This window comes from Mastomys coucha, unplaced genomic scaffold, assembly GCF_008632895.1.
Source record: "Mastomys coucha isolate ucsf_1 unplaced genomic scaffold, UCSF_Mcou_1 pScaffold15, whole genome shotgun sequence".
NCBI lineage: Eukaryota > Metazoa > Chordata > Mammalia > Rodentia > Muridae > Mastomys > Mastomys coucha.
In genome coordinates this window covers 146,709,975-146,735,133 of record NW_022196897.1, presented here as the reverse complement: position 1 = coordinate 146,735,133, position 25,159 = coordinate 146,709,975, and the positions used below count along the sequence as shown (strand labels likewise).

At 47.0% G+C, this 25,159-nt stretch overlaps 2 protein-coding genes across 3 annotated transcripts in view; both read right to left on the bottom strand.

Annotated features, from left to right (window-relative positions):
• The window catches only part of Plcg1 (phospholipase C gamma 1), a 32,029-nt gene extending 19,464 nt beyond the window's left edge, over nt 1-12,565 (bottom strand). The window contains exons 1-2 of one of the 2 annotated variants that reach the window (XM_031372601.1): nt 12,469-12,565; nt 11,766-12,088 (exon numbers count right to left, since the gene is read on the bottom strand). In XM_031372601.1, coding sequence (XP_031228461.1) covers nt 11,766-11,982 — 217 coding nt within the window. In that variant the 5' untranslated portion in view covers nt 11,983-12,088; nt 12,469-12,565. The remainder of the gene's footprint in view (nt 1-11,765; nt 12,089-12,468) is intronic. The other variant, XM_031372600.1, reaches the window with a different exon arrangement.
• An 8,262-nt stretch (nt 12,566-20,827) lies between these two features.
• The window catches only part of Top1 (DNA topoisomerase I), an 84,946-nt gene continuing 80,614 nt past the window's right edge, over nt 20,828-25,159 (bottom strand). The window contains exons 19-21 of the mRNA XM_031372613.1: nt 24,683-24,777; nt 24,253-24,402; nt 20,828-22,150 (exon numbers count right to left, since the gene is read on the bottom strand). Of these exons, the coding sequence (XP_031228473.1) occupies nt 22,048-22,150; nt 24,253-24,402; nt 24,683-24,777 (348 nt within the window). The 3' untranslated portion in view covers nt 20,828-22,047. The remainder of the gene's footprint in view (nt 22,151-24,252; nt 24,403-24,682; nt 24,778-25,159) is intronic.

Genomic DNA, 25,159 nt, shown 5'->3' with positions numbered 1-25,159 from the left:
AGCAAGCCCCACAGTGTAGGCAATGTGTACTCTACAGGCATGGTCCAGAAAAAAAAAAAAAAAAAAAAAAAAAAAAACAGGTCTGAAATTGCAAAGATGAACTGTTTTCCTTTCTGGATCGTCAAAACAAGGCTATCAGTTAGGGGTACCCACTACCCAAACATCCCCTGGGAGCACCAGGCCTGATCTGTCCAACCATCTCAATCTTCCATTTTGCCTTTGGTAGGAGTTGAAATGTACTTGCTGCCTCTCTAAGATCTGAGGCAGATGACAAAGACTAAATTTGTAAAATCAGAGTTTGTATGATGAGGCAGGAACTCTGGGAAGGCTAATATTCCCTTTCCATCTCCTTTCTTCTCTGTTCTGCGTTCCTCAACCCAGGGACAGACTCCTAACTCGAGCCCCTGAGACTATTAGAGATCAATTTTACTCAGAATGTAGCATCTGGATGATGCTTACAGACAGCAAGAAACTTTAGGCATGCCAGTGTCCCTCTAAAGGACACCTGGAGCACCCCAAGCACTTTGACAGCCATGAAGGTGGCACTCGGCTGGGTGAGAGCCTGCTTCTTCTGTAGAATAGGTTCTTACACCTCAGACAGGACTCAACTCACTGAGCAGGCAGAAAAAACAGTGCTGTCACGGGCAGACAGCCAGTCTGCAGTCTGAGAAAGGGGGAAGAGGGCTCTTCTTGTGCTTGGTTCCTGAAAGCAGACTCTTCCCAGACATCAGGGTAGGCACATGCCTGTCATTAGCTCTCTTGCCCATCATAGTAGGACAACCACGCTGTGCTTTCCACTACAGATGGATGTTGTTGGTAAGTATTCTATAATCCAGTCAGAGTTCACCAGTAGGAACACCAGAGAAAGAATAAAAAGAATGGGGTACTAAACCTTTTTAGGGGTCTTTAGTACAAGGCCAGGGAGCCAAGCCACAAAACCCCAAACCTTAATTTAGACCCACGACTCTGGGCCAGGACTCCTGTCCTAGCATTACCACCTCCAAGAAAGCCACTTTCCAAACAGCACCACAGATGAATATGCCCCACAGGGTCACATGGCAAAGAGAAGGTGGTGCCAAGACACACTCTCCTTCCTGTGCCTGTGTAGCAAGCAGCTGCTGCCACACCATCAACTATAGAAGAAAGGACCAGTGACCCCCTCCTCAGAAGCCTAGGCAAACCAGTTTACACTTACAAGACACTGCCTCCAACACCTGACCAAGAAGAGCAGCTCAGCCTAACTACATTCAGCTTCTTTCCTACCTTGGTAAACAGGAAACAGCCATGCAGACAGCTGGATAGAGGTCCACAGTCTCCCAGGACATGGGACCTGGAGTGCTCTGTACAAACTGTTTCAGTACACAATCCTCACCAATACACAAGGCCACCTAGAGACCGGATTCTGGATAACTTTCCTGTTTAGGCAAATGAGGAATGGGACCCAAGGGGTCTGTCTCATCAAATGGTGATTCATGGCAGATGGGGGTTCTGGAGAGTCCTCACGGCAGTACCAACACTGATAATGGGTACATAGAGAAAAAGAAAGGAGGTCACAGAAGGCTTCACACTGCCCAAGCAGCCCTCTTTCCTAAAACATAGTTTATTTCAAGTGGTAACAGTATATATAACAGTATATATAAGAGTATATATAACAGTATATATAAGTCCCAAAGGAAGGAAGGGAAGGAAGGCCCCACAGGGAACACAGGCACACGAGATCTCAGACACCTGAAGCTCATTTACTCAGTCCATGACTCTTGTTAGTTACCAGACATCTATCTGCTCCACCCCAGGCCCTAAGTTGGGTCCCGGGGAAACAGATCAATGGGCACTGAGTTCCTGCCCTTCAGAAAATCCCAGCCTGATGGAGGAAACAGATGGGGAAGCAGATAACTATGAGGTCATGCAAAGAGTGGAGCAGTAGGGAGACATCTGTAGTGCTCTGTGTGCTCAACCTCCCTTCTACTTGGTGTTCTGCTCTTGACTTTTTCCACACAACCTTACCCAGTCTTTCCTGCTTCTTTGTGTGCTAAAGGCCGACCCAATTAAACATGGACCACAGTCCTCTGTCCTTGTGCTCTGCTTTCTCCTCAATGACAGTCATGCCCACAGCTTTCATTCCTTCTGGTATATAGACAATTCACAAAACATCTCTAGCCTCTAAATGTCTAGCACTACACTCCAACTGCTCACTTCCTAGTCCTATATGTCCACCCAAGGAACACAACACACACACACACACACACACACACACACACACACTGCAAAGCAAATATTATCTTCTCTCACCCAAAACCTTAGGCTTCTGGCTATGCTCCTCTGGGTATACTAACAATATGAACGGAAAACTTCACAACCAGCCATCAAGATTCTCTTTTCTCAGGCCTAGCGAAATGGTTCAGCAGAAGGCACTGACTGCCAAGCCTGATGACCTAAGTTCAATCCCCAGGACCACATGGTAGAAGGAGAGAACCAACTCCCCCAAGTTGTCCTCCAAACATACTCGTTCTAAAGTTTTTTTGATTTCTGTTTCTCGTTAGCCCAACCCTGCCAGCCCAGCTGACTGTTGTTCACAATGAGCAGCTGTAAGAAGGACATAAACGAGGAGCCCGGAGGAAGGATTGGGTTTACCCCATGCTAACAGGCTTTATTAAACAGCCTACAGACAGTTCTCAGAAACTGCAAAGCACAGAGGATGAGGTTGATGCCTCTGCAGGTGGGGAGGGCAGCAGCAGCAGGAGTGGCATCTGGTGTCCTGTCACTCATCTCTGGCATGTTTGCTACGCATATTACATCAAGCTCTTAATTAAACTGAGCTGCTTCATCCTTACAACTAATACTGTGAAGCAAATCTTAGGGTTCCCATCCCCAAGCAAGGACACTGAGCAGAGTGGTTAATGATCCTACCCAAGGTGACAGTTGGCAATTGGCAAAGCCAACGATATCTCAAAGCCAAGCTGATGTGCCCCTGGCTTGTGCTCTGCACTGCCTTGGGATCCCTGTGAGAAGTAGCCAAGTGGGAGCAACTCAAGGAGAATGGCAGGACTCCAGGCTGCTTTACGACACTCTTATAATAAAAGCCACACACACACACACACACCACACACACACACACACACACACACACACACACACACACACACACACGCACACACGCACACACACACATATATGTATAGTTTTAAACATTTTAAACTCTATTATTATTATTTGTGTGTGTGTGTGTGTGTGTGTGTACATGTACGAGTGATGTGTAAGGGTGCACGCACCCCGTAACACTTTGGGAAGGCCAGAGGACAACTATGGTTCCAGTGCTCAAAGCCATCAGGCTTGCACAGCAAGTGTATTTACCCACTGAACGAGCTGTCTCAGGACTATATGTGTTCTAGGGCTGTCTGGCTGTTTTTTGTAAATTCCTTAAGGACATGAACCACATCTATCATCTTCACTGAAAAATACCTAGCAGCAACTTAACAAGTGTACAATGGAAGAAAACTATAACGAGCATCTTTTTTGGCTGACCAACCTGCTCCTGCCGGCAGACTAATGAGACCTCACATCTTCAGCTGCCTGCAGGCCTCTCTGCTGCCCTACCTATGCATGACCCTCCCAAAGGGCAGAGGACAAGCAATGGTCAGGAGGAGAGGGGAAAATCTGGGCTCTCCCTAACACAAAGAAAACAAAGCAGCTTCGGACTGAAGAGATAGGAGAGAGAGGGGCTGGGAGATGAAGGAGGTTTTGAAACCTTGCCAAAACTACTCAGCATATTCTTACCTCTTGCTTATACAACAGAAGGTCACAGGGGTTAATTCCCAATGACAAAGGGAGTCATCCAGTCAGAGGCTGGTGCAGACTTCTTATTTCTTTATACCCCAGGAGGTTTTCCTGCTTTGAAGCTTTATGGCTCAGCCCCTCCACAGCACCAGCCACAATCCCTCAGTCCTGCCAGACAAAATTACTCCCCTTTTGATCCTAGAAAAGCATGGCCCCAAAGAAAGGTCTAGTCTCTGTCTTCAACTACCTTGTGACTCCCACCCCCAGTTTTAGTAAGCACTCACCCATTCTCCACCAACAACATCCACACTAGGATGAACTTCATGTTTCTAGTGTAGGCCAGTTCTCAGAGTAGAAATCAGTACAACCTCTCGGGAGCACTCTGGCACCGAGTACTCTTATGTCACTGCTGGACTCAAGAGGCCTGCCACAAAACTGATAAAGTGCCACTGCTACCTTCTGAACCTCCCTGGTAGATACGTTAAGTGGTCCCAAGAAAGGGCCCAACACAAGCACATTACACTCTTTTACTGTTGTGGGTGAGAAAGTGACTGGGGTGGGAAGAGAAAAGCTGCTTCCGGTATGTAAAGCATCAGGTGAGAGCATTAAGTGATCCACAGAGCTTAGAGAAGGACCTTCACTGCCTGAGCCAACCCCCTAACCCATCCAAGGAGGGAGCTCTATACCTGTGCTGACCCACCACCACCTGAGGCTGAGAAACCTGTGGGCTAACAGAGGCTTTCTTCTGCTCTTTCTCAGCCTCACCATTCTATGAACTTAGGCCCACTATCTGGGCCTGAGGCTTGAATCTCGCCAGCACACACTCATATCTACCTACACAGCCAGAAATTATATTGTCAAGGCCTTACTCTTACCACAGCTATGGCCAAGGCAAGGTCTCTCTGACCCTCAGGCACACACGTCCCCAAGAATCACTGTATAAGACTTTTAACTCACTGGTATCTCCAGGAAGTCAACTCAAAATGAACGCCCCACTTGAGCTGAAGAAAAATTAGATCCACAAACAAGTGGTTATCAAGCTTGCTGTGGGCTGTACGAGTTCTCTCACTGGTTGGCCCAGTATACTCTTCAGAGTGTCTATATTCTGCTTCACTTCAGGAGCCTCTACCCTATCAATGGGGAAAAGACTGTACAGTAAAGGAGAGGCTGCCAGAAAGATCTGGGCCCTTGGGCTCAGCCCTTAGCACTTTAAGTCAGTACTGTCTCCTGTGAGTCCTGGTTTCCCATCTGCTTCTGGATTTCAAACTCCCCAGGATTAAGGACTGGGCCATCTCTTTTTCTTGCTTACCTAACTCCTCTCTGCCAGACCTGGGCTCAACACAGGAGATGCCAGTCTTCTGCTGGAGAAAGCCTCACCCATTTACTCCTGAATTTTGCTTAAGCCAGGGCCTCTGGCCAACACGGGAAGGGCAAGAGCCGGAAGGAAGCAACAGAGCCTATACACAAAGCCTCCATGTGGCTATAAAAAGGAGCCCCTCCCTGCTTCCCCCAGGATGGGCCTGGTTCCTAGGAGGTGAGAGTAAAGTATGAATACTTGTGCCAGGCACAAAGCCACTACAGCCTCTCAAAGGCTAGCCCAGCACTACCTCAGACCTCTTCTTGAAAGGAGAGCGTGAGAGCACCAAGGGTTGAGCCAGGAATGCAAGTAGAGACTCTTGACACCCCATGGTGCCCACCAACTCTCCCCACAGCTCCCCAGCACTAGCTCATGGTCCAGTACTCCCTGCTCTCAGGGGCCAACAGACTCTCTAGAAGCCACTAGGAGCATGGGTTCCCAGTTCTTTGGAGCTGCGGGAACAACTGTGATAAGATGCTATAAGAAGTTCTGATTCTGAAGCTACAGGAGAAGCACTAAGGCCACAACAGATGATGCTCAGGGGCTCAAGCAAGGCTAAGGGTGACATTATAGAAGTGCTTCAGAGTCTAAACGTTGTCTCTCGAAGGTCACACACACTGTACCAGCTTTACAGAGAAAACCTTTCCTTTCTAGCCACTAGGCTCCAAATTCCTCTCTAGCATAGTTTGCCCACAGTGTTCAGATCTGTACTACAGACCTGACCTAGACCACTGAAGCCACTCTCCAAAAACAGTAATTTGTCTTAGATGGATGGTATATGTAACATAAAGGACAGTGAGAGGTTGGTCGGGGCCTTTGTTCTTGCAGCATGCCCTCAACCATCCTTCGGACAGAGCGGCCCATGCTTGCTTCCTTCACAGCGCTCACCACACCCTGTAATTATTTGTCTGGCTGTTTTTACCCTAACTGTATGTTCACTACTAGACTTTACAGTGCTTGCCACAGTGAGAAGCCAGAGCACACATGGTGCCTTGCTTGTTCAGTGATCCAGTGAGGCCCAAGAAAGCCTCAGTTCTTTTTAACTGAGATTTATTTTTATTTTATACATATGAATATTTGCCTGAATGCATGACTGTATGAATGCCTACAGAAGCCAGAGAGGGCATCAGATTTCCTGCTAGGACTTAGGTTACAGATGATTGTAATACAGACATAGGTGCTGGGAATCACAACCTGGAGCCTCTGGAAGAGCAGTCAGTGCTCTAACCACTGAGACATCTCTCCAGCCTCTCCTCTCCCTTCCTTTCTAAAAAAGTGGCTACGTTGACATGAAGGCAACCTAGTCTCTGTAGAGGTACTGATAGGCTGTTACCATGAAAGGGGTAAGTCAAGGGATGGAGTGCTCTGGCCTCCATGTCAGACAGTACCTTCACTGTAAGAGGGGAAGATCTGGGAAGGCTAGGTACCTAGCTATCTATCTAAGGACAAGACTGGAGAGTGGGAGAGTGGCAATGAGTCTCACTTGTCCACTGATGAAAGCCTGGGCCATGTGACCAGAGTATAGAACAGAGGTCAAGTAGCCACACAACAGTCCACCTTATTGTTACACCCTACAGTAGGAGAATAAACAATACTAGAGCAAAAAAATCAGAAATCCCACACTTAAACTATGCTCCATGACCTCACTCCTGGGACCTTTGTTTCCTTATAGGGACAATTAACTCCTGCTTTCCCTGGAAGCATGGAGCCATTGCAGAGGGTGAAAAAAAAAACGCACCATACTCTCCCAGAACATTATTCAAACACCAGATCCTTCCTTCTCTTCTCTGTACCCAAACTCAAGGAGACAATAGGCTTCCAGCCACACCCCAGTGGAAAGCAGAACTCTGCTGTTAACAGGAGGGCAAAGGGAAGGTGTGACTAAGGGCCCCAGGTGTCAAATGTGCTGCTGGCCATTTCTCAAACATCTCTTATGCTAGATGCAATCTTCATTAACTTTAACCTGTAAACTCCATGAGGAGGGAATTTTTGTTTGTTTGTCTGCTTTTTGTTTTCCGAGACTGAACTCACCTTGCAGCCCAGGCTGTCTGTATATTGCTCAGTAAGCAGCCAAAATGGCCTTGAACTTGCTAAGATACCTGGCTAAGAATTGTTTTATTGAAAGTAATTTACCCAGGGTCACAAGAACATACTGCCTCTAGCCACACATCTGGGGGTTCACAGCTCAGTTACCAAGAGGGTAGGATTAGCTGCCCAAGGACATTAAGGTATCCCTTGTCATTATCAGAGATTCCTCCAAGGTAGTGGTACACCAAAACATTCATGTCCTCCTCCACAACACCTCTCCAAAGACTCTCCTAAGGTGCACACTGACCTCTCACCATGAGAGAGAAGGGAGAGTCGATCTCCTAACAGCAAGACCCAATGTCAGGCTTCTATAACCTCAGGCCCTACCACTTCCTCCAGTGCATTCAGTTAAGGATACACTGTCCTTGAAACCATGTTCCATAGGAAAGGAGAGAGTGAAAAGAGACACTCTGAGTTAACAGAAGCGGATGTAGCCCTACCATTCTGGGCTGTGTCACAGCACTTCCTGGAAGACTGGGCCTCCCCTATCATTCAGACAGTAAGGCCAACTCAAGTGCTGAACTGGCTTAGAGACAAACCCTGATGTCCAAGCTGCCACTCTCAGCCAACTGCCATCTCTCCACACCAATGCCCATGGTGGCAGAAAGCTCTGATCATCAAGGCCCTGCTGAGAACTGCAGCTTCATGCCCTTCATCAAAGGACTTAGTGGCCAGGCACCAGCCCCTGACTACAACAGACACATCTAACCTGGCCTTCCTGGTCCTATTTCTCTCCTGTCAGATTCCACACATTAAACTTGTTCACCACAACACCCTAGGTACCAAGTACTTTACATAAACACTCCTCCAAGCCTCATTAGGAACCTTGAAGTTGGTACTGTCAACAGATGAGAAGGTCGGATGGATACATAACCCATTGGAGGTCAAAGAGCAGGCGAGCTGCAGATAGTGTGTGCTTACTGCCCAGTGCTTTAGTATTCTGCACTCAGCCCTTTCTTCTCATCACTGCATTCTGGTCTTGTCTCCTCCACAAGTCAAGTAAGGGGTGTGCAAACAATGTTTATTGAACAAATAAATGCCCATAATTCCAAAGGGCCACTTGAAGCAACTCCAACTCAACTGTAAACTCCAACTCAAGTCTATATGCATTTATGCAGACCTCCTCTTCCAGACACAAAGGACCAGGGAGAAGCTGCAAGGTTGGGCTTCCTGGTACTGTGTTTGCTCAACTCTGCTAGTCATTTATGAAGCAGGTTCAGAAAACAAAGCCCCGCTGAACAGGCGGGGGGGGGGGGGGGGGGGGGGGGGGGGGACTGAAAACTCTCACAGCAGGCAAGCTGGAGGTGCTGAGGAAACAATAAGAGGTCTAACTTCCCCTGGAAAAATGACAGTCAAAGAGGAAACACATTGCAGGAATGGCTAGTTCTGGAGATCCAGGCGTATGCTTTTGTGCTGCTCTCTCACTGTGTGCCAGCAAAAAGGAATCCTTGAGGACATCTGCAGAACATTCTTAGGTATCACGGACCTACACTCAGAGCCAGCCCCTTGGTACTGCAATCGTCACCACAATACCAGCATACCTTTAGAGTCTCTGCTTGGAGCTACTATGCCAACAGTGGTCCTTAACTGGACAACCTCACTAAGGACAGGTCTAAGCTATCTCACTACGGGCATTATATATGAAAAGCTTTGGAGCCAGAACCTAGGAGGGCATCTAGGATGCAGATGCACAGGAGGTCTCTGTCTGTAAATACCATCTAAACATGGAGGTTTCTCTTCACAAGGGGAAACAAAGGCTACAGAAAACATGAGTCCAAGGCCTACCATCAACACAACTTGGGAGCAGAGTCCTATGAAGATTAGCCATGTAGTCAGAGTGAAAAGTCTGTTTAGCACTAGGCAGGAAGTCTACGGCTGCAACATAAATGCCAGACACCAGCCTGACTTCAGTCATACAACCAAACAGCACCCAAGCACTTTTCAAGCCAGGCCGCTCGCTGCCTTAAACACCAGAAGATGCTAACCAGTCTCACAAGTGTCACAGTGAGAGAACTCAAGATTTAGGAAATGGCAGTCACCTGTCACCTTGAGCTGGGTGAGCACCCTGGGGGCAGGCAGCCGTAGTCTTCAGTGATAAGGTTATCAACAAAAAGCCAAACACCTGAGGCACCTGAACAAGACGCCAGACAGTGGGGACCCAAGGGCCATCATCCTTTCACAGACTGCAGGAGGCTACAGGCTTGGGAACCCACCAAGGAGTGAGGTGCATTCAGGCAGAAGTGGGGCAGGGCTTCGGTGGAGGGGCTCCATTCACAAGGTGTGAAGTTCACACAGGCTAGTCTGCAGCCTTCATTCTGGACCCCAAAAATCACAGGGCCAGGCCCAATGAAAACATGCATATCTCTGGATGACCTTTGTGGCTCTGGGAAGATGTCTCCTCTGTATTCCTGCCACATACCCTCAAAGACCCCAGTGAGATAAAACAGACTAGATGGTTCTGTCTCTAAACCTGTTCTTTCTGCCCAGGACCCAACTCACAATGACATCCAATGTACAAAACTCTAAACATTTTCTCTACAGAAACTCATTCTACATGATAGGTGAATGGATGGGTAAAAGATGTACAGCAAAATAAAAGTTTCCTTTTTTTTTTTTTAAACTGAGTAATGAATGAAGGATAATGTGAACTTCTCTCAGCCCTCCTCCCTTTGAGCCCTTTCTTTCTCCTAACAGCCACATTAGACCTCCCTCAGAACCCCCATCCCCAGGATCTAGAAGGACAAGCATCTACCATAGCTACTGATACTAATAATTGATTCTTAAACATCTGTAATATCTCCGCTCACATCTATTACATACTTAGTTTGCTTATTTTACACCAACTATCTCACTTCCAAAAGTGACCATTTATAGCAAATATACTTCCACTAACTTACAGAGGAACCAAGGCTCAGAGAAGGAAAGAACCTGGCTGGGTGACGTACAACTACCATACCGGCTTCAAATGCATACCTGTCTTCCACCACTGCACTACAGTACACGTACTGCCTACTGGTCACACTCACGGTTTACGATGCAGCTGTTACCAAGAGCTACCAGGGAACTGATGCCACCACTTAAACACAGGAAATACTACAAATGTAAAATGCCATGCCTGCAACCTGATGTCTGAGTGATGTCTCTGGACTACCGGAACTGTCTGCAGTACCATCCCCCAACCCTGAAAAAAAAAAAAATCACTGAAATGTTCTTCCACTGGAGGCCAGGGCCGATGGCCACTGATGATGGTTAAGTGCCAATTCTGTTTAGCAGCTGTATCAGACCTGAAGTTTGTAGTTGAGGATGGCTGCCTTACCACAAAAACCTTCCTCCTCATCTCCTCACCCATCTACACACATGTACACCATACCCAGGAAGATCTGTGGGACCTTCTCTCTGTTGTACTTCCTGACACCACCCCCTTCTCTAACACAGACCTAGTTCTGAGGCCTAGGTCTCTTCAACCAGAGTGTCTTTGGGGGTTTTTTGCAAGAAACATCTCAAAGCCTGGAGTTGCAAATACATCATCCCCTTAACTGGGAGGACAGAGCTGAGTGACCATCTGCCTCACACCAAGGAAAATGACTACCAAACAGAACTCGGGCTTCTCAAAACTCTGGTAGGAGTATTCACTACTTCTACCAGAGACCTGGTGTGTAAACCCACCAAACTCAAGTCTGGGAAAGCTAAGACAAGAAACCAGGGGAGCAACTCTGGGCTACCCTGCGGTCACTAGAATATCCAACACAAAGGGCTGGACCTCAAATTGGCTGTCAGCTCTGGAGAGAACCCCAAGGCCGGGGAAGCTTTCTGAATGCAAGCTCCTTGTTATATGGTGCAAGGGCAAAGGGGCCTGATAGTTCTACCAGGAACTGGCTATCAACATGGACCTGCAAAACTCAGATTTGGGACAAAAAAAAAAAAAAAGGCCCCGCCGGGCTGGGGGGGGAGGGGGAAGGTGAAGCAGCCACTGTTTTAGCTTTTGTACCCCACCCTCCCAAAGGACCACGTTCTTCCCTATCTCCAAGAGGGAGATGAGTAGGCCCGCTTTGCTCCACAGCCAGCCCCAAACCAACATCTGCCTAAGTTCTACAGGAGGATTCCAAAGGTTCTTGTGCCAATAAACCCATCCCGGAGCTCTTAAAGAGTTCTTCACAGACAGCAGTCTCTGGAGACATGGCAGTGGGCAGGAAGGTCTTGTCCGTTCCCCCAGGTTCTCAGGTTGGATGAGGGGGTCCCTGCCTTGGGCTTCCCCTCACAGCCGCTGACAGCCTCCCGATTCGATTCTAAGGGCCAGAATCCCACTCCACTTGTCCAACCAGGGAGGACTTTCAGGCCTCAGGGCAAAGTGCCTGGAACACTCCCCTCTGCTGGGGGAGGGGGTGTCCTATCAGGTGATCCAAGACCCGGATGCCCCCCTCCACCCGCCCCAGAGTGACCACCAGGGACTAGGCGGAGACGGGGCGCCAGGCGCGAGGCCCGAAAGTTTGCCCAAGTGTTTGGGAGGCGGGCAGGCGCGAAGCAGGCCGGAGCGGGGCGCACTTACCGGACCCCTCGATTTTGTCCGCGCCGCGGCTCCACGTGATCTGGCGCGTCTCCAACTTGACCTGGAAGGTCTTCCGCTCCGGCCGCTGCGACTTCTTGGAGTAGAACAAAGTCATGACGGTGCCCACCTCGAGGCTGCGGCAGAGGTGCAGCACCTCGGCTTCGGAGGGCGCGCCGGGCCCGCAGCCGTTGGCGCAGGGGGTCGCGACGCCCGCCATGCTGCAGCGACCTCGGCGACGCAAGCCGGCGGGCCCGGGTCCGCGGAGGCGGAGGCGGCGGCGGCGGCGGCCGGGGAGGCGAGCGAGCGGGACCCGGTGGCAGCTCCTGCGGGCGGACGCGGGGCGGGGACTGAGCGCGGGGGCGGGGCGGGACGAGGCTCCGCCCACAGCGCGCCGGGAACAAAGGCGCTCCCGGGGACGACCCCCGCCCACCGCCGCGCCTGCGCCCCGCGACCCGGGGCAGGCCGCAGCAGGCGGACCTAGGAACCTCGGACCTGCGGCGCTGTCCCCCGCTCAGGCCCGACACACCGCGGGGCACAGCCGCCCGTCACGCAAGCAACCCCGCCCACAGGCTGAGGCCCGTCAGTCAGACGCGCGCACGGGCCTCCGTCCCACGCGGGCCCCCGCTGCAGCGTGCACGCCTCGCAGGGAAGGAGAGTGCCGCGCGACCCCCCCGCCCCCGGCCCTCCCGCCGAACCCGGTTACCTGGGAAGGCTGCCTGGCGGAGGGAGCCGCGCCGGGCTGGCCGCCTCACACCCGCGGTGGCGGCGGGGGCGGGCCCTCCGCGCACCCTCTCCGGGGCGGGGCGCGCCCGTGGATTGGCCAGCCTGCCGTGAGTGACAGCACGCCCGCCACGCCCCCTCTGCGCAGACGTCTTTTGCTAGGGCTGAGCAGACGGGTCCTGGGGTGGCCTTCGAGGGTCTCCTCTCGGGAATGGGCCATGCCCGTGTTGGCAGGGTCCTCAGACCCCCGGACGCGGACCTGGTGGCCTTCGAGGCCTCTCGCGTGGGCCGCTGCCCTCCTCACGCTCCGCCCGCACCCTACCTGCACATAGTCTCCGAAACTCTGGTTTTTCCTCAGCCTTGTTTTCCTCTGGACTCAGTTGCCCGGGTGACTTGCTCTCTGCGCAGACCCAGATGACGCCAATCCTGGATCTCCCCTGACCTCCCGACCCAGGCATCTCGTTATCTGCGCCACGGCCTTGCCATCTTCATCACATGGCTCCATTCACTGGCTACACCTTCTCTGTATGCCAGTCAACTCCTGAGTTTGTAAAGCCCCACGCCTTGCCTTTTTTCTTCTCTGCCTCACCCCTGGGTAATCCACTGAGGCTCTTCCTTCCTACCTTTGGGGCTCTCTCCACTCTACCCACGATCCTGAGGCCCCATCTTCTCTCTGTGTACACTATCCTCTTGGGTCATGCCTGCATCAATGCTTCAGAATTTACCACTAAATCCTTTCAGTTACGTACGTGAATTCCCACTGTGCTTCAAGTCAGCACAACTTCGTGGCCTAGCAGTCCTGTCTTGCCTTCCCCTACCTCTCCTGCTTCATCTCTTACCTCTTGACTTTCCCTCTCTTCTCCAGACATGACACCTGTCTGTGACTGTTAAGTAACTTAAAATCAATCTTCCAAAAGCCATTCCTGGATCAGCACGGGTAAACCCGAGGGCATCCCTTGATCCTGCTGTCTGGCCAGTGATGAGCAGACAGCTACCATGGAGCCATGGGCAGCTGCCTGCATTTTAGAGGTGAGAAGTCCCACCCACACAGCATCCAGCTCGCAGAAGGGCTTCCCTGGGATTCCCGAGACTAGAATTTGTGAATGTCTGAGTTCGGACAACCCACCCAGCTGAGCCACCTTCACTTTGCCAGGCTGAAATGGTGTCAGATGTGCTGTTTTCCTTGAGCATGGTCCTCAAGAAAGGCAGAATTCAGGATACTACTGAGGAACTTTGTCCTAAGGGATCTAGGGTAGTTGAGATATACTGACTGCCACCTAGTGACAGGCCTCTAATGTAGGAGGAAACTGGAATTGACCTTGGCTTGCACAACTCATGATCGTAATTATCTTCTAATCAAGGTTTCAGAGCCCCATGACTTGAAGTGAGGCTATGTGATAAGTGGAAACTTGAGTCTAGGTGTTTGTGCTCCACAAGAGAGCCCACCGGGTGACAGGTAATCCTGGTGGTCATTTGCTAGCTGGCCAGTCATTAAGAGGAGGTATGGCCATGTCTGTAGGACTTCAAGAGAGGCCAAATGGTGTAAAAAGATGAACATATTGAAGGGTGGGCTGGAGGAAAGTACTTTCCAGGCAAGAATAACAGCATGTACAAAGGCCCTGGGGTTTTTACTCACTGGAGGGGAATGGCCAGCCAGGATGATGAGACAGAGAGGGCAGATGGGACTGAGCAGGGCCTTCCCTGCCTGCCTGGTCTAGCCGGTTCTCTCGGGAGGCACCCTCTAAAAATGTTGTAATCATTGTTGAGCTTTCTGTGCCAACTCCAGCACCCAGAGGCTGCAGTATGCTTTAAAATTCTATTTTCTGAGAGCTTCCTTGTGCTCAGCCCAAACCTTTTTTGCTTTTGTGTCTCTAACAAGACCCCCCCCCCCAAGGGGCTCCATGAATTTCTTTCAACAGCAATTTGTTTGCCAGGCCTATAATTGGGGAACAGGGCCTCATTTCCTCTTATTAGCTTCCCAGGCCTTAGGTGTCTCCTTCTACCAAAAGAAGTTTGGGAAAAGTAGGGCACACACAGGGTGTAGCCAGTATGGGCTTCCCCCAGCTCAGCACATAGAAGGATGCATAGGTGTCACTGGTAATGTATATACATTTGTGCTGAGAGGTGCCCTAGCACCCACACAAGGCACCCGCCTGTGACATCACCCAGACTAGCCCAGCTTGGGGCTTACTTCAGGAAACACTCATGCTTCAGCATGCCTTAGCTTATACCAAGCCTGTGCCTGGAGTCCAGGAGAGACTGCCCAACTGCCCCTCTGGCCTGTGGACTTGATCTCACAGACACTGTATTTATAACAACTTAGAACAGTGGTAAGCATATTGTGAACATTAAAAAGAGCTTCTTTATTTACAGTTACCATGTATGTCCTAGAGATAGAATTCAGGCCATCGGGTTTAGCAGCAAGTACCCAGAGAACTATCTCACTGTCTCTGTTTTCTATTTTTAGTTATTTTGTACATGTTTGTCAAAGCTTGGTAGCCCAGGCTTGTCTTGAATTTAGCAATTCTCCTGACTCAGCCACTCAGCCTTGCTGGATTACAATGTGAGCTACTGTGCCTCCTGGCTAGATTGGAATTTATTTTACGGTTCTGTCTCTGATAGGTTAGTGGGTAGAATGCAGCATTGTGGAGGGAACAGGAAGGAAACAGGAGTGGGAACAGCCTCTGCCAACTTCCAGGGAACTGTATTGTTCAGTACTATCCTGGAATGGGTTTACATTGTTCTTCAAAAAGTTCATCCTCAGACTCATGGCTCCTTGTGAGCTTATGGACTGGCAGCTGGATTTCTACTTATACTTCTTCCAGAAGTGATGACAAGTCTTTCTTTGAATGGGAAGCAGTCACACTGCTCTGTTCACTGCATTTTTCTTCAGGTATGATCTTGCATGTATAACCCAGGCTGGCCTTAAACTTGAGGCCTCCCAAGCCTCCCAAGAATTGAGACATCCAGTGGGTACCACCATACCACTTAAAACACAAAAGGACAAAAATGCTGTGTTGTTGCCATGGGAGATGTTGGAATGGTGATGGAGCTGCTGTGATTGAGAAGCAAATGTGGCTGAGCTTTATAGTAGCTAAAGTAGTGACTCTCATTGTTTGGTAACTAGTTCTGTGGAAAGGGGATAACATCTTCCTGGATTTAAATTATAAGAAAATATTCTCACATGGCTATGCATTTGATGAAAACAACAGAGGGCATTCTTAGCAGGCAAGTACCAAGTGCTAACAAACTTTAATTTGTTCCTTATAATGACTGACTATAGAAGTCATTGAGTGAGCCAGGCAGTGGTGGCGCACATCTTTAATTCCAGCACTTGGGAGGCAGAGGCAGGCAGATTTCAGAGTTCGAGGCCAGCCTGGTCTAACAAAGTAAGTTCCAGGACAACCAGGGAGAGAAACCCTGTCTCAAAAGAAAAAAAAAAGAAGTCATTGAGTGACTATAGAAGTCATAATTTAAAAGTATAGTGACGCTCCATTAACAGAGGGAGACAAAGACTTGAAGTGTCTGGCTAATCCATTCATCAAGCTGTGTTCCGTTCCTTATTTCCTCTACTGTTAGCTGTGCATACAGCAAGCACTTCCTAAGTGTACACCTCAGTGAACCTACAGTATAGGCCCTTGTCCTCTGACCTGCAAACCTACCTATGGCTCCACCCCTTCTGACATCATAACTCCTTAAGTACATTGCATTCTCATTCCTTTAAAGGAACTTTAGGGATTTTTTGTTTGTTTGTTTGTTTGTTTGTTTTTACTCAAGTTAAAAATCATAGCCCCAAAAAGCAAGGGAATGTACAATAAACCTTTACGAACTGCCAAGCCAGTAGTTCTGTGGGCAGTAGTGGCATACAACCATTAATCCCAGAACTTGAGAGGCAGAGGCAGGTAGATTTCTGAGTTTGAGGCCAGCCTGGTCTGCAAAACAAGTTCCAGGACAGCCAAGGGTCCACAGAGAAACCCTGTCTTGTAAAACAAAAAGCACATAAGTCACACCTGTCCCAGCAGTTCCCAATAACCTTCATCTGTCCACAGCCCTGGCTTCCACAGCCCTGGCTGCGTCACTGCTGACTCTTCAGCCACGGACAGCAGGGACCGTACTTGTTTCACTGAGGTCAAGCATGTGGTACTGAAGACAGAGGGGAAACTGAGACCAGGGTGGACTTACTTTTACTCTCCCACCCTTTCTTCCATCACACATCCCTACTGTGCCTTCTAGAGGATTCCAGCAGGGCAGGAACACGTCAAGCCTGTTCCAGAAGTGGCTACAGAAATGTCTACAGACCATGCTCAGTCTGACAAGGGTACAGGGAGCAAGAAGGGCCTTATCTAGATTCTTTAGTGATTGTGGGAAGAAAAAGTGAGAGGTGCTGTGTATTCATGAAATACACCCTCTCCAAATGAGGTAAGTACTCCTTTCACAATAAGGTCACCCCAAGGTATTTTATGGAGTGTTTCTGCAAAGGAAGTACAAAGGTTTAAAGATGATTAAGGTTTAAAGATGATTATTCAGTGGCACATGTATACTTTGAATAGCATTGTTGAAAACCATTTATAAATATTGATTCCCTACATTCAGTCCTATCAGTAAATTTTGCATGAATTTTTGAGTCTTTTTTTTTTTTTAAAGATTTACTCATTTATTATATATGAGTACACTGTAGCTGTCTTCAGACACACCAGAAGAGGGCATCAGATCTCATTACAAATGGTTGTGAGCCACCATGTGGTTGCTGGGAATTGAACTCAGGACCTCTGGAAGAGCAGTCAGTGCTCTTAACCTCTGAGCCATCTCTCCAGCACCAAGCCTAGTCTTTTTGAAGAATAATTTACACATAAGTTGTACTTGCCTTTTTTTTTTTAATTATTACTTTGAGTGCTTTGCCTGTGTATATGTATGCAGACTAGTTGTGTGCCTGGTGCACTGAGATCAGAAGAGATTATTGGATCACCTGGAACTGTTACTTGGTTGGCTGTGAGCCACCATGTGGGTGTTAGGTTCTAAACACCAATCCTAACAAGTGTTAACCACCGAAGCATCTCTCTAGCCCCAAGTTGCACCCATCTTAAATATGAAGTTTTGAATTGGAAAAATACACTCCTTGTAACTTCTACCCAGATGGTATACCGGGCAGATCTGCTGTCACTGGGAATTTTAATTTAAGCATAATTGCCTCAATGTGACAATAACATTAATCTTCCACAGGTACATGCTAAAGCTGAAAACCACTGCATTGTTTTAAACATGATATAAGGATTCTCAAATGTAAGTACTTCCATAGCAGTAAGTACAGTGAGCCTCCACCCCACTTTGGGAGTCAGTTCCGTTGAGGGTTTTGGTGATGGAGGTTTTATGGTGTCAGATGCTGACCCCAGCCACGGGCCCTCCCTACCCCACTAGCCCAGCTTCTGAAATGATGATCACTTGCTTTACATATTTTTTTCTGAAAGATTTTCTTTAAATAATATTTAAGTACAGCATAATTATTTAACCTAAGGAAATTCTATATGGTAATTTCAAAAAGGCTGCTTACTTGGGGTTGTGGGAAAAGCCTGTTAAATCTCTTCTCCCTCCCAGCTTACTGATTTGTCAGGGGACTACTTATAAGCATCCAAAACTAGCTTGACTGAGGTCATTTCAGGGTAATATGTTCTCCAAGAAGTGCTCTTTTGTTCAAAACAAGTTGAGAATGTCTTATTATAGGAGAGATTTTCAAGGGCTGAAATAAAAGTCAGTTATTCCTAGAAGAAATGTTTGAAAAATTTAAGAAATTTTAAAAATTGGGAAAATGCCTATATGTGGCATACGTATTTAGGAAAGAATTTCAAAGTTGACAAATTACTAGACAGGAGATTGGAAGAAAGGAACCCAAGGCTGAGACTACCTGGTTCAGTGAATGTGGTGCTTTTCACACACAGGAAACCCAGGCCCCAACAGGCTTAGAATAGCAAGTCCTAAGCCGTCCTCCAGAGGTTTCTGTGGATATCCTGCAGAAGTGTGCGGCCGACAGTGCATGCAGAGCTCAGGAGTGTGACTGGCGTCAGCTAGCCTGATGAGAAGCACCACAGCAGCTACAGACCTTACTTTAAAGGTGTCACAGCAACAAACAGCCTGACAGAGATAGGAGTGAAGCTAGGCAGAGACGTGTTTAGAAAGAGTGGTCATATACTATGAGTCCTTCAAATAAAATGTATCCGTAAGACATGTTTAGAGAATAAACCTGAGAGACCAGTGGAGGATACATATGGGTGTGTTATTTTAATCAAATACATAGCCATGTGAGAGTATTTTCTTATAATTTAAATCCAGGAAGATGTTATCCCCTTTCCACAGAACTAGTTACCAAACAATGAGAGTCACTACTTTAGCTACTATAAAGCTCAGCCACATTTGCTTCTCAATCACAGCAGCTCCATCACCATTCCAACATCTCCCATGGCAACAACACAGCATTTTTGTCCTTTTATTAGCCGAAAATGGGCATGAGGATGAAAAGTGATCTAAAACTGACCCATAGTGATGTCAGTAGTTACTAAAAATCAGTTATTACAATGTTGGATTTATGGCATGTAAAGTAACAGCATTCAATTCCACCCAAAGAGCTTAAGCAAGATGGTGAATGAAGACTGCATTTCTCTCCCTGCTGCTTGGTTATTGGTGACTAGGGCTGGAATGCAGGGAGGGGACTGAGGTAGACACTGGATGCAGAGGGTGAGGAATGACAGTGCTGTGACTCATGTGACCCATGGCAGGTACTTGGTTGTGAAACTAGGGGCAAGAGAGGTGGTGGCTGGAAAAGCTGGGGGTTGTGAAGTGCCTCTTTTCATTTTTTAATGTGTCAGTTGTTAGGTCCCAGCTTTTGGAAGAGACAGTGCACTTGCTGCACAGATGGCAAGAGTGTGGGTGATGTGTAGCTTGGGTGCCACATAGAAGCACTCCCCTTTGCCCACAGAAAGGGATTTCTCAGATGCTGCCCATCTGGCTTCTGCTTTTGCATATGGGCTAGAATTGAGATGTGCTGGGTCATCAAAGATGACAGGTTTACTCCCGTTCTCCAAGCGCAAACATCTTTTAGAGCTTTATATACTTCCACAGCCCACTGCTGCCCCAATCTTGGCAGCCTCTTCTCAGTCCCAGTCAGGATCAGTTGAGATCCCTGCTCTGTGGCTTTCCTTAGAGGCCTGCTACCAACCACTGCCTGGAATGCACTTTGTTATTTGCTGTGTTATCTTGAGCAGCACATACGTGATCTTCATGTTATCGGAGACCACACAGCAGGTGGGGCTCACCAGAGGTAGGCACTACTTCTTGCTCTCTATCTGCCTACTATGGTTATCAGGTCCCAAAACTAAGGTTCATTTCTTACCAGCTCCCAGCCAAAGAGTACTGGTTGGTTACTAAAGACCTCCTGTTTTAACATTCCATCTGGTTAACTCAACTCTATAATGTTCTTGGTTCCAAACAGTGATGGTTATACTGTTGTTACTCTCAGGAGTAAGTGCTGCCTTTAATGGCCAATGAAGTTCAATCTTCAAGGAACCAAGAGTTTGCTGCTGTGGTCCCAGCATCAGTGACAACTGAGACCATTAACAACTGTGGTTCTGAATAGACTGCTTATGCTAGCAAGCTCAGGTGTAGGCCCTTCAACTGGTGACCCATTCAGACCTTCCCTTTAGCCTGGAGTTCACCTTTTCATCTTAAATTTCAGACTTAGGGTAACAGAAGGAACACTTGGTAGGGGTTATGGCTACTTTGGGGTATCCAGAGCTCTGGGCTGGTTAGTTAATTCCTTCAACCAATCAATGCAGAGTCTTTATTCCATCTGAGAGGCTTCTGAGATCTGGTACTCAGTACACACTGTAGCCTTCACCATATAAGAAAGCTATCCTGTTTATATTCAGTACACGTGGAAAACTTTCTACAATTGTTTCCCAAATGCACTAGGCTGTCCCATTCAATTGGCACTGCCCACACTGGGCTTAGGCAGTTTTGTTTGTTTGGTTTTGGTTTTTTGGCTTTTTGAGACAGGGTTTCTGTGTGTAGTCCTGGCTGTCCTGGAACTCACTCTGTAGACCAGGCTGGCCTCAAACTCAGAAATCCACCTGCCTCTGCCTCCCAAGTGCTGGGATTATCTTTAGGGATGGAGGCTCTGATACTCTTTATTCTACATCAGGACAGATGTACTTCCAGGTCAAGCCCATACCACCTTCCCATTGAAAGGGGTCAACCCTTGCTGACTTGAATGAATAAACCATGAACTGCACTAACTCTCAGCTCCGAGCCTTTACTTGGCCTGGTGCCTCATTCACAAACAAGCAGACGCTAAGTTTCCGTTAAGTTGTAGGAGTTTATTTTAAATAACCTACAGTTGATTAAAAGGGAATTCATGATAAAAATAGAAGATACTTGAGGAAAGATGTGGGAATGGACTCTGCACACACACTAAACTAACAATGCCTCTAAAACTAATGATTATAGCAAAAAAAAATGTCTTCACATTAAAATTTTCCTTTTTATGTTTTTTTTCATTTTTTACACAATTACAAAAGAAAAAATAAAAGCCCTAAAATCTTGATTATTTTTCCTTTTTGTTTTGTTGTTTTGGTTTCTGTTTTTCTTGGACCAAATGCTCATTTTCCTCTAAATTTATTGACGTGTGGAAGTTTTATACAATAAAATCTTTCAAATGAAAGACTGGGGTTTCCAAAGAAAAAGATGGATCTCTTAAAGTTTAAAGGGTACAAAGAATGGTCAGAACAAAGGATGATGGGAAAATGGTTTCAGTCACTGATTATTTCATTATCCTTAGACTCACTCGCCCTTCATCCCTCCCCAACCCCAAGCTACACGATCTTTAAGATCAAGAAGAAGGCTTAAATATTTTAAAATAATTAAAACGAAATAAAAATTCACATTTAAAAAGGAACACTCAAGTCAGGAAATATTTTCCCATCATGCTTTTCTGTGAATAGGTGTCTGAACCAAAACACTGCTGATGTCACAACTGCTTCAAGTTTAATGAAAACTGATTCCCATGACCATAGAATGACAGCTATAATAGGTGCGCTGGGTTTTTGTTTTGTTCTACTTAATTTTAAATTCCTGAAATAGGGGAAAAGTGGGAGTTTAGGAATTCGTTTCTATTAAAATATAGAAGTTATTGCAAAACCCTAACTGTAAAAACGCACCAATATAATCAGACTTCGCATACAGTAGCTGAGAGAATCCAAACATTGCAGCAAAACTGAATTTGCCTGGCAGGATGCTGACAAATTCCCATCCACTTGCTCTCTTGAAAATAAAAACAAAATTCAAAACAAATCATACAGCTAGAATTTTGATATCTGAAATATTTTTAAATAAGTTGTCCATAGGACAACTGGCTCAGCTCTCCCTTATAGTATCTCCAGGTTTATCTTTTTGCAAAGATGTTGGTTTGTTAAGACTTGTGGCCTCTCCCTCGGGTGTGAGGGCAAGTGAGGCTCAGTTTATCCATCTTCCCCAAACCACACTGTTCCTTTTCACAGAACTCCTGCCGAGAGACTGGTCAAAACTCGTAGTCCTCATCAGTCATATCAATGGCCCAAGCAAACTTCTCCCTCTGGGTTTTGTTGTAAATCTTCTCAATTGGGACCCCCCATTTTTTGCACCTGCAAAAAATAAAAAAATAAAGGAACAAATAAATATGGAGACAACAAACGAGATTAATCTAGCTCAATGATAACTCACAGCAGTTTTCTGGTGCATCAAAATATTCAAAGGACTTTATCACCTCATTTTTTATTTCAACAGCTATCTCTAAAGTAGGTTACTTTGATAAACAAACAAACAAGCTAGGCTTTAAGAGACAACCATGCAGCAGACATGGTAAAAAGCAGTATCCTCATGCCACTAGAAAATGCACCTGGAACTTTACACTATGCAGTTTTGACTGAAGCCCATACTTTTGACCACCATCGCACTGCTTCTCAACAGTTAATCCAGGGAATGGTGAGATGCCTCACCATTCAGGTGGGTGACCTGCTGTTGTTCAACTTGACACAGTTACAGTTATCAGGGAAAGGGAATCGCAATCTAGAAAATGCCTATATCAGGTTGCCTATGGGAAGGTCAAAAGTGTATTTTCTTGATTAACTGATGTGAGAAGTTCCAGTCCTACTCCTTTGTGGTGGTCAGTTTCTTTTCTTTTTTTGTATTATGTATGTGAATACACTGTAGCTGTCTACAGACACACCAGAAGATGGCGTCAGATCACACTGCAGATGGTTGTGAGCCACCATGTATTTGCTGGGAATTGAATTCGGGCCCTTTGGAAGAGCTGTCCGTGGCTCTTAACCACTGAGCCATCTCTCCAACCCAGGTGGTCAGTTTCATTTCCTGCCTCCATATACCTGTCTTAAGTTCCTACCCTGACTCCTCTCAGTGACCAGAGACTTGTAAGCTGAAACAAATACCTTCTTCCCAAAGTTGGTTTTGGCTCATGGTATTTTATCATAGCAATAGAAACCCCAACCAGAACAGCAAGTTTTGCCACCAAGCCCGAAGACCAAAGTATGATCCTCTGGATCCACATGGAAGGAGAGCATCTACTAACTCTTGCCAAACTGTCAGTCAACTCCTCATATACATTGCAGTGTAAGTACATACGTACATGTACACACATACACACACACACACACACACACATGAAAAAGCAACACAAGCACAAAGCTAGGTCTCTGGTCTAGAATTTTCAACAACTTGAGCTAATTAAACATCATCAGAAATAATTCACTTGCTTCTGTGCTATTGTGTGGGGCCAGAAGAAGCAAGCATGGAGCAAGAGAATGGTCTAGGTGTGCCAAACCCTAGAACTCTCATCCTGAGATTGGCAAGGTTAGATCACTCCCCTCCCCTTCCCCTTTGTCTCACCAGAGGTGGTCATGAAGCTGGTAGCCAGGTTAAACTTCTTTTCCCCTAAAAGGACATGTTCAGTAGCACCTGGATTTCTTCCTCATGCAAATGAGGCATCCCTATCACCCTGATCCTGGCCAATAATGGACACTCTCCTTGACAGCTCCTACTCACTCACAAAAGTTTTAAATAACCTCTGTTCTCCCCAATAAACTGAACCAGTTCTCCAAGGCTGTCCCCAGATGTGTAAGCTTCCCTTCCTTTATCCAGCCTGATGATGTACAGTGGGACTGGCTACATGGAGAGGGAGAAGCAGAAATGGGGCAACACTATGTATATATGAAAGAATAAGGAAGGGAAGGAGCTTTGTATCTATGCACAATAGAGAATCTATGTGCCTTTGGGTCTCTACCTCTATGTAGGTTACTTGGATCTACGTTCTTTGCTGTGCCTTTCTTCTCTCTTTGTGTTTTTTTGGAACTTGTTCTTATTTTATTTGTTTTTGAATGGAGTCTTTTTATTTAAACTTGGTTTCAAACTTGCATCGATCATCCTGCTTTTGCCTCCAAAGTGTTGGGTTATAGGTATACACTACCAAGTCCGGGTTACTTTGGAATTAGAAGGAGGGTACTAGATTTACCCCTCTGACTTCTGCAGGCATGGGCTCCTACACTAATGTGTCCATGAGGCACCTAGGATATTCCATTGTACCCATAGGCAGGGCTAAGCAATCAGAGCTGCAGGCTTTCCTAGAAGAAATGTGAACTTAGACATGGCATGAGGGAGCTGGCAATACTCCCAGAGACTTTCTGCCTTTCCTTAACCAACAGCAGGAGCTCTACACAGGCCTAACACTTACCAAGCCACTGTGATCCTAGGGTCCAGATAATTGAGTTTGGAGGTCCCCAAGGCAATTTGTTTGTTCTCCTCTCGATCTGTGGCTTGAACCTCCAGCTTCATCAGCTGCTCTTCTAGTCTCTGTACAGCCTTCTTTTTTGACTCTACTACCCTGGAAGAATGGCAGAATCATACATTAAGAGTGATACCTGGACAAGAACAAACAAGTATCCTCACATACTGCTTAAAGGAGAAAAATCATAGAAAATTTCCTCAAGAAATCTTTGAAAAACAGTTGAGTATGGTAGTTTATCCTGGGACGCCAAGAGGACTGTGACATCAAAGACAGCCAAGGCTACATAATGAGACCATGTGAGCTGGGACACTCAGGCTTCTGAGTGATGCCAACTGCTCTCTTTCATCCAGCCCTTGGTACAGTATCAGATACATACTTCTTGGTCTTTGCATCCTTCATGACTTTGGCGTCAGCCTTAGCACTTTTCAGGTCCCTTCGAGCATCTGCTAGCTGATCTTTCTTGGCATCAATCTAGACAGAGAAAAACAGCAGTACAGTTAGGAATAAAATGAGCTGGAGTGGGAAAAGGGCTCCATCTTAAATTGTAGAACTGGGAGCTGTCAGTGTTTTCTAGTACAAAAAGGCTTTATGAAAACGATGGACAGTGACTGCAGAAAACAATCCAGCTGCTGTCTGCTGCTCACTTATACTCTTCAGTGAACGTTAAATAGAAGGTTCTGTAAGAGTAACCTGGAAATCTGGTTGTAATCTTTCAGGAAAACACTCTGGCTTTAGGAAACAGAGGAGGAGCCGGGCAGTGGTGACACATGCCTTTAATCCCAACACGTGGGAGGCAGAGGTAGGCGGATTTCTGAGTTTGAGGCCAGCCAGGGCTAAACAAAAAAACCAAAAA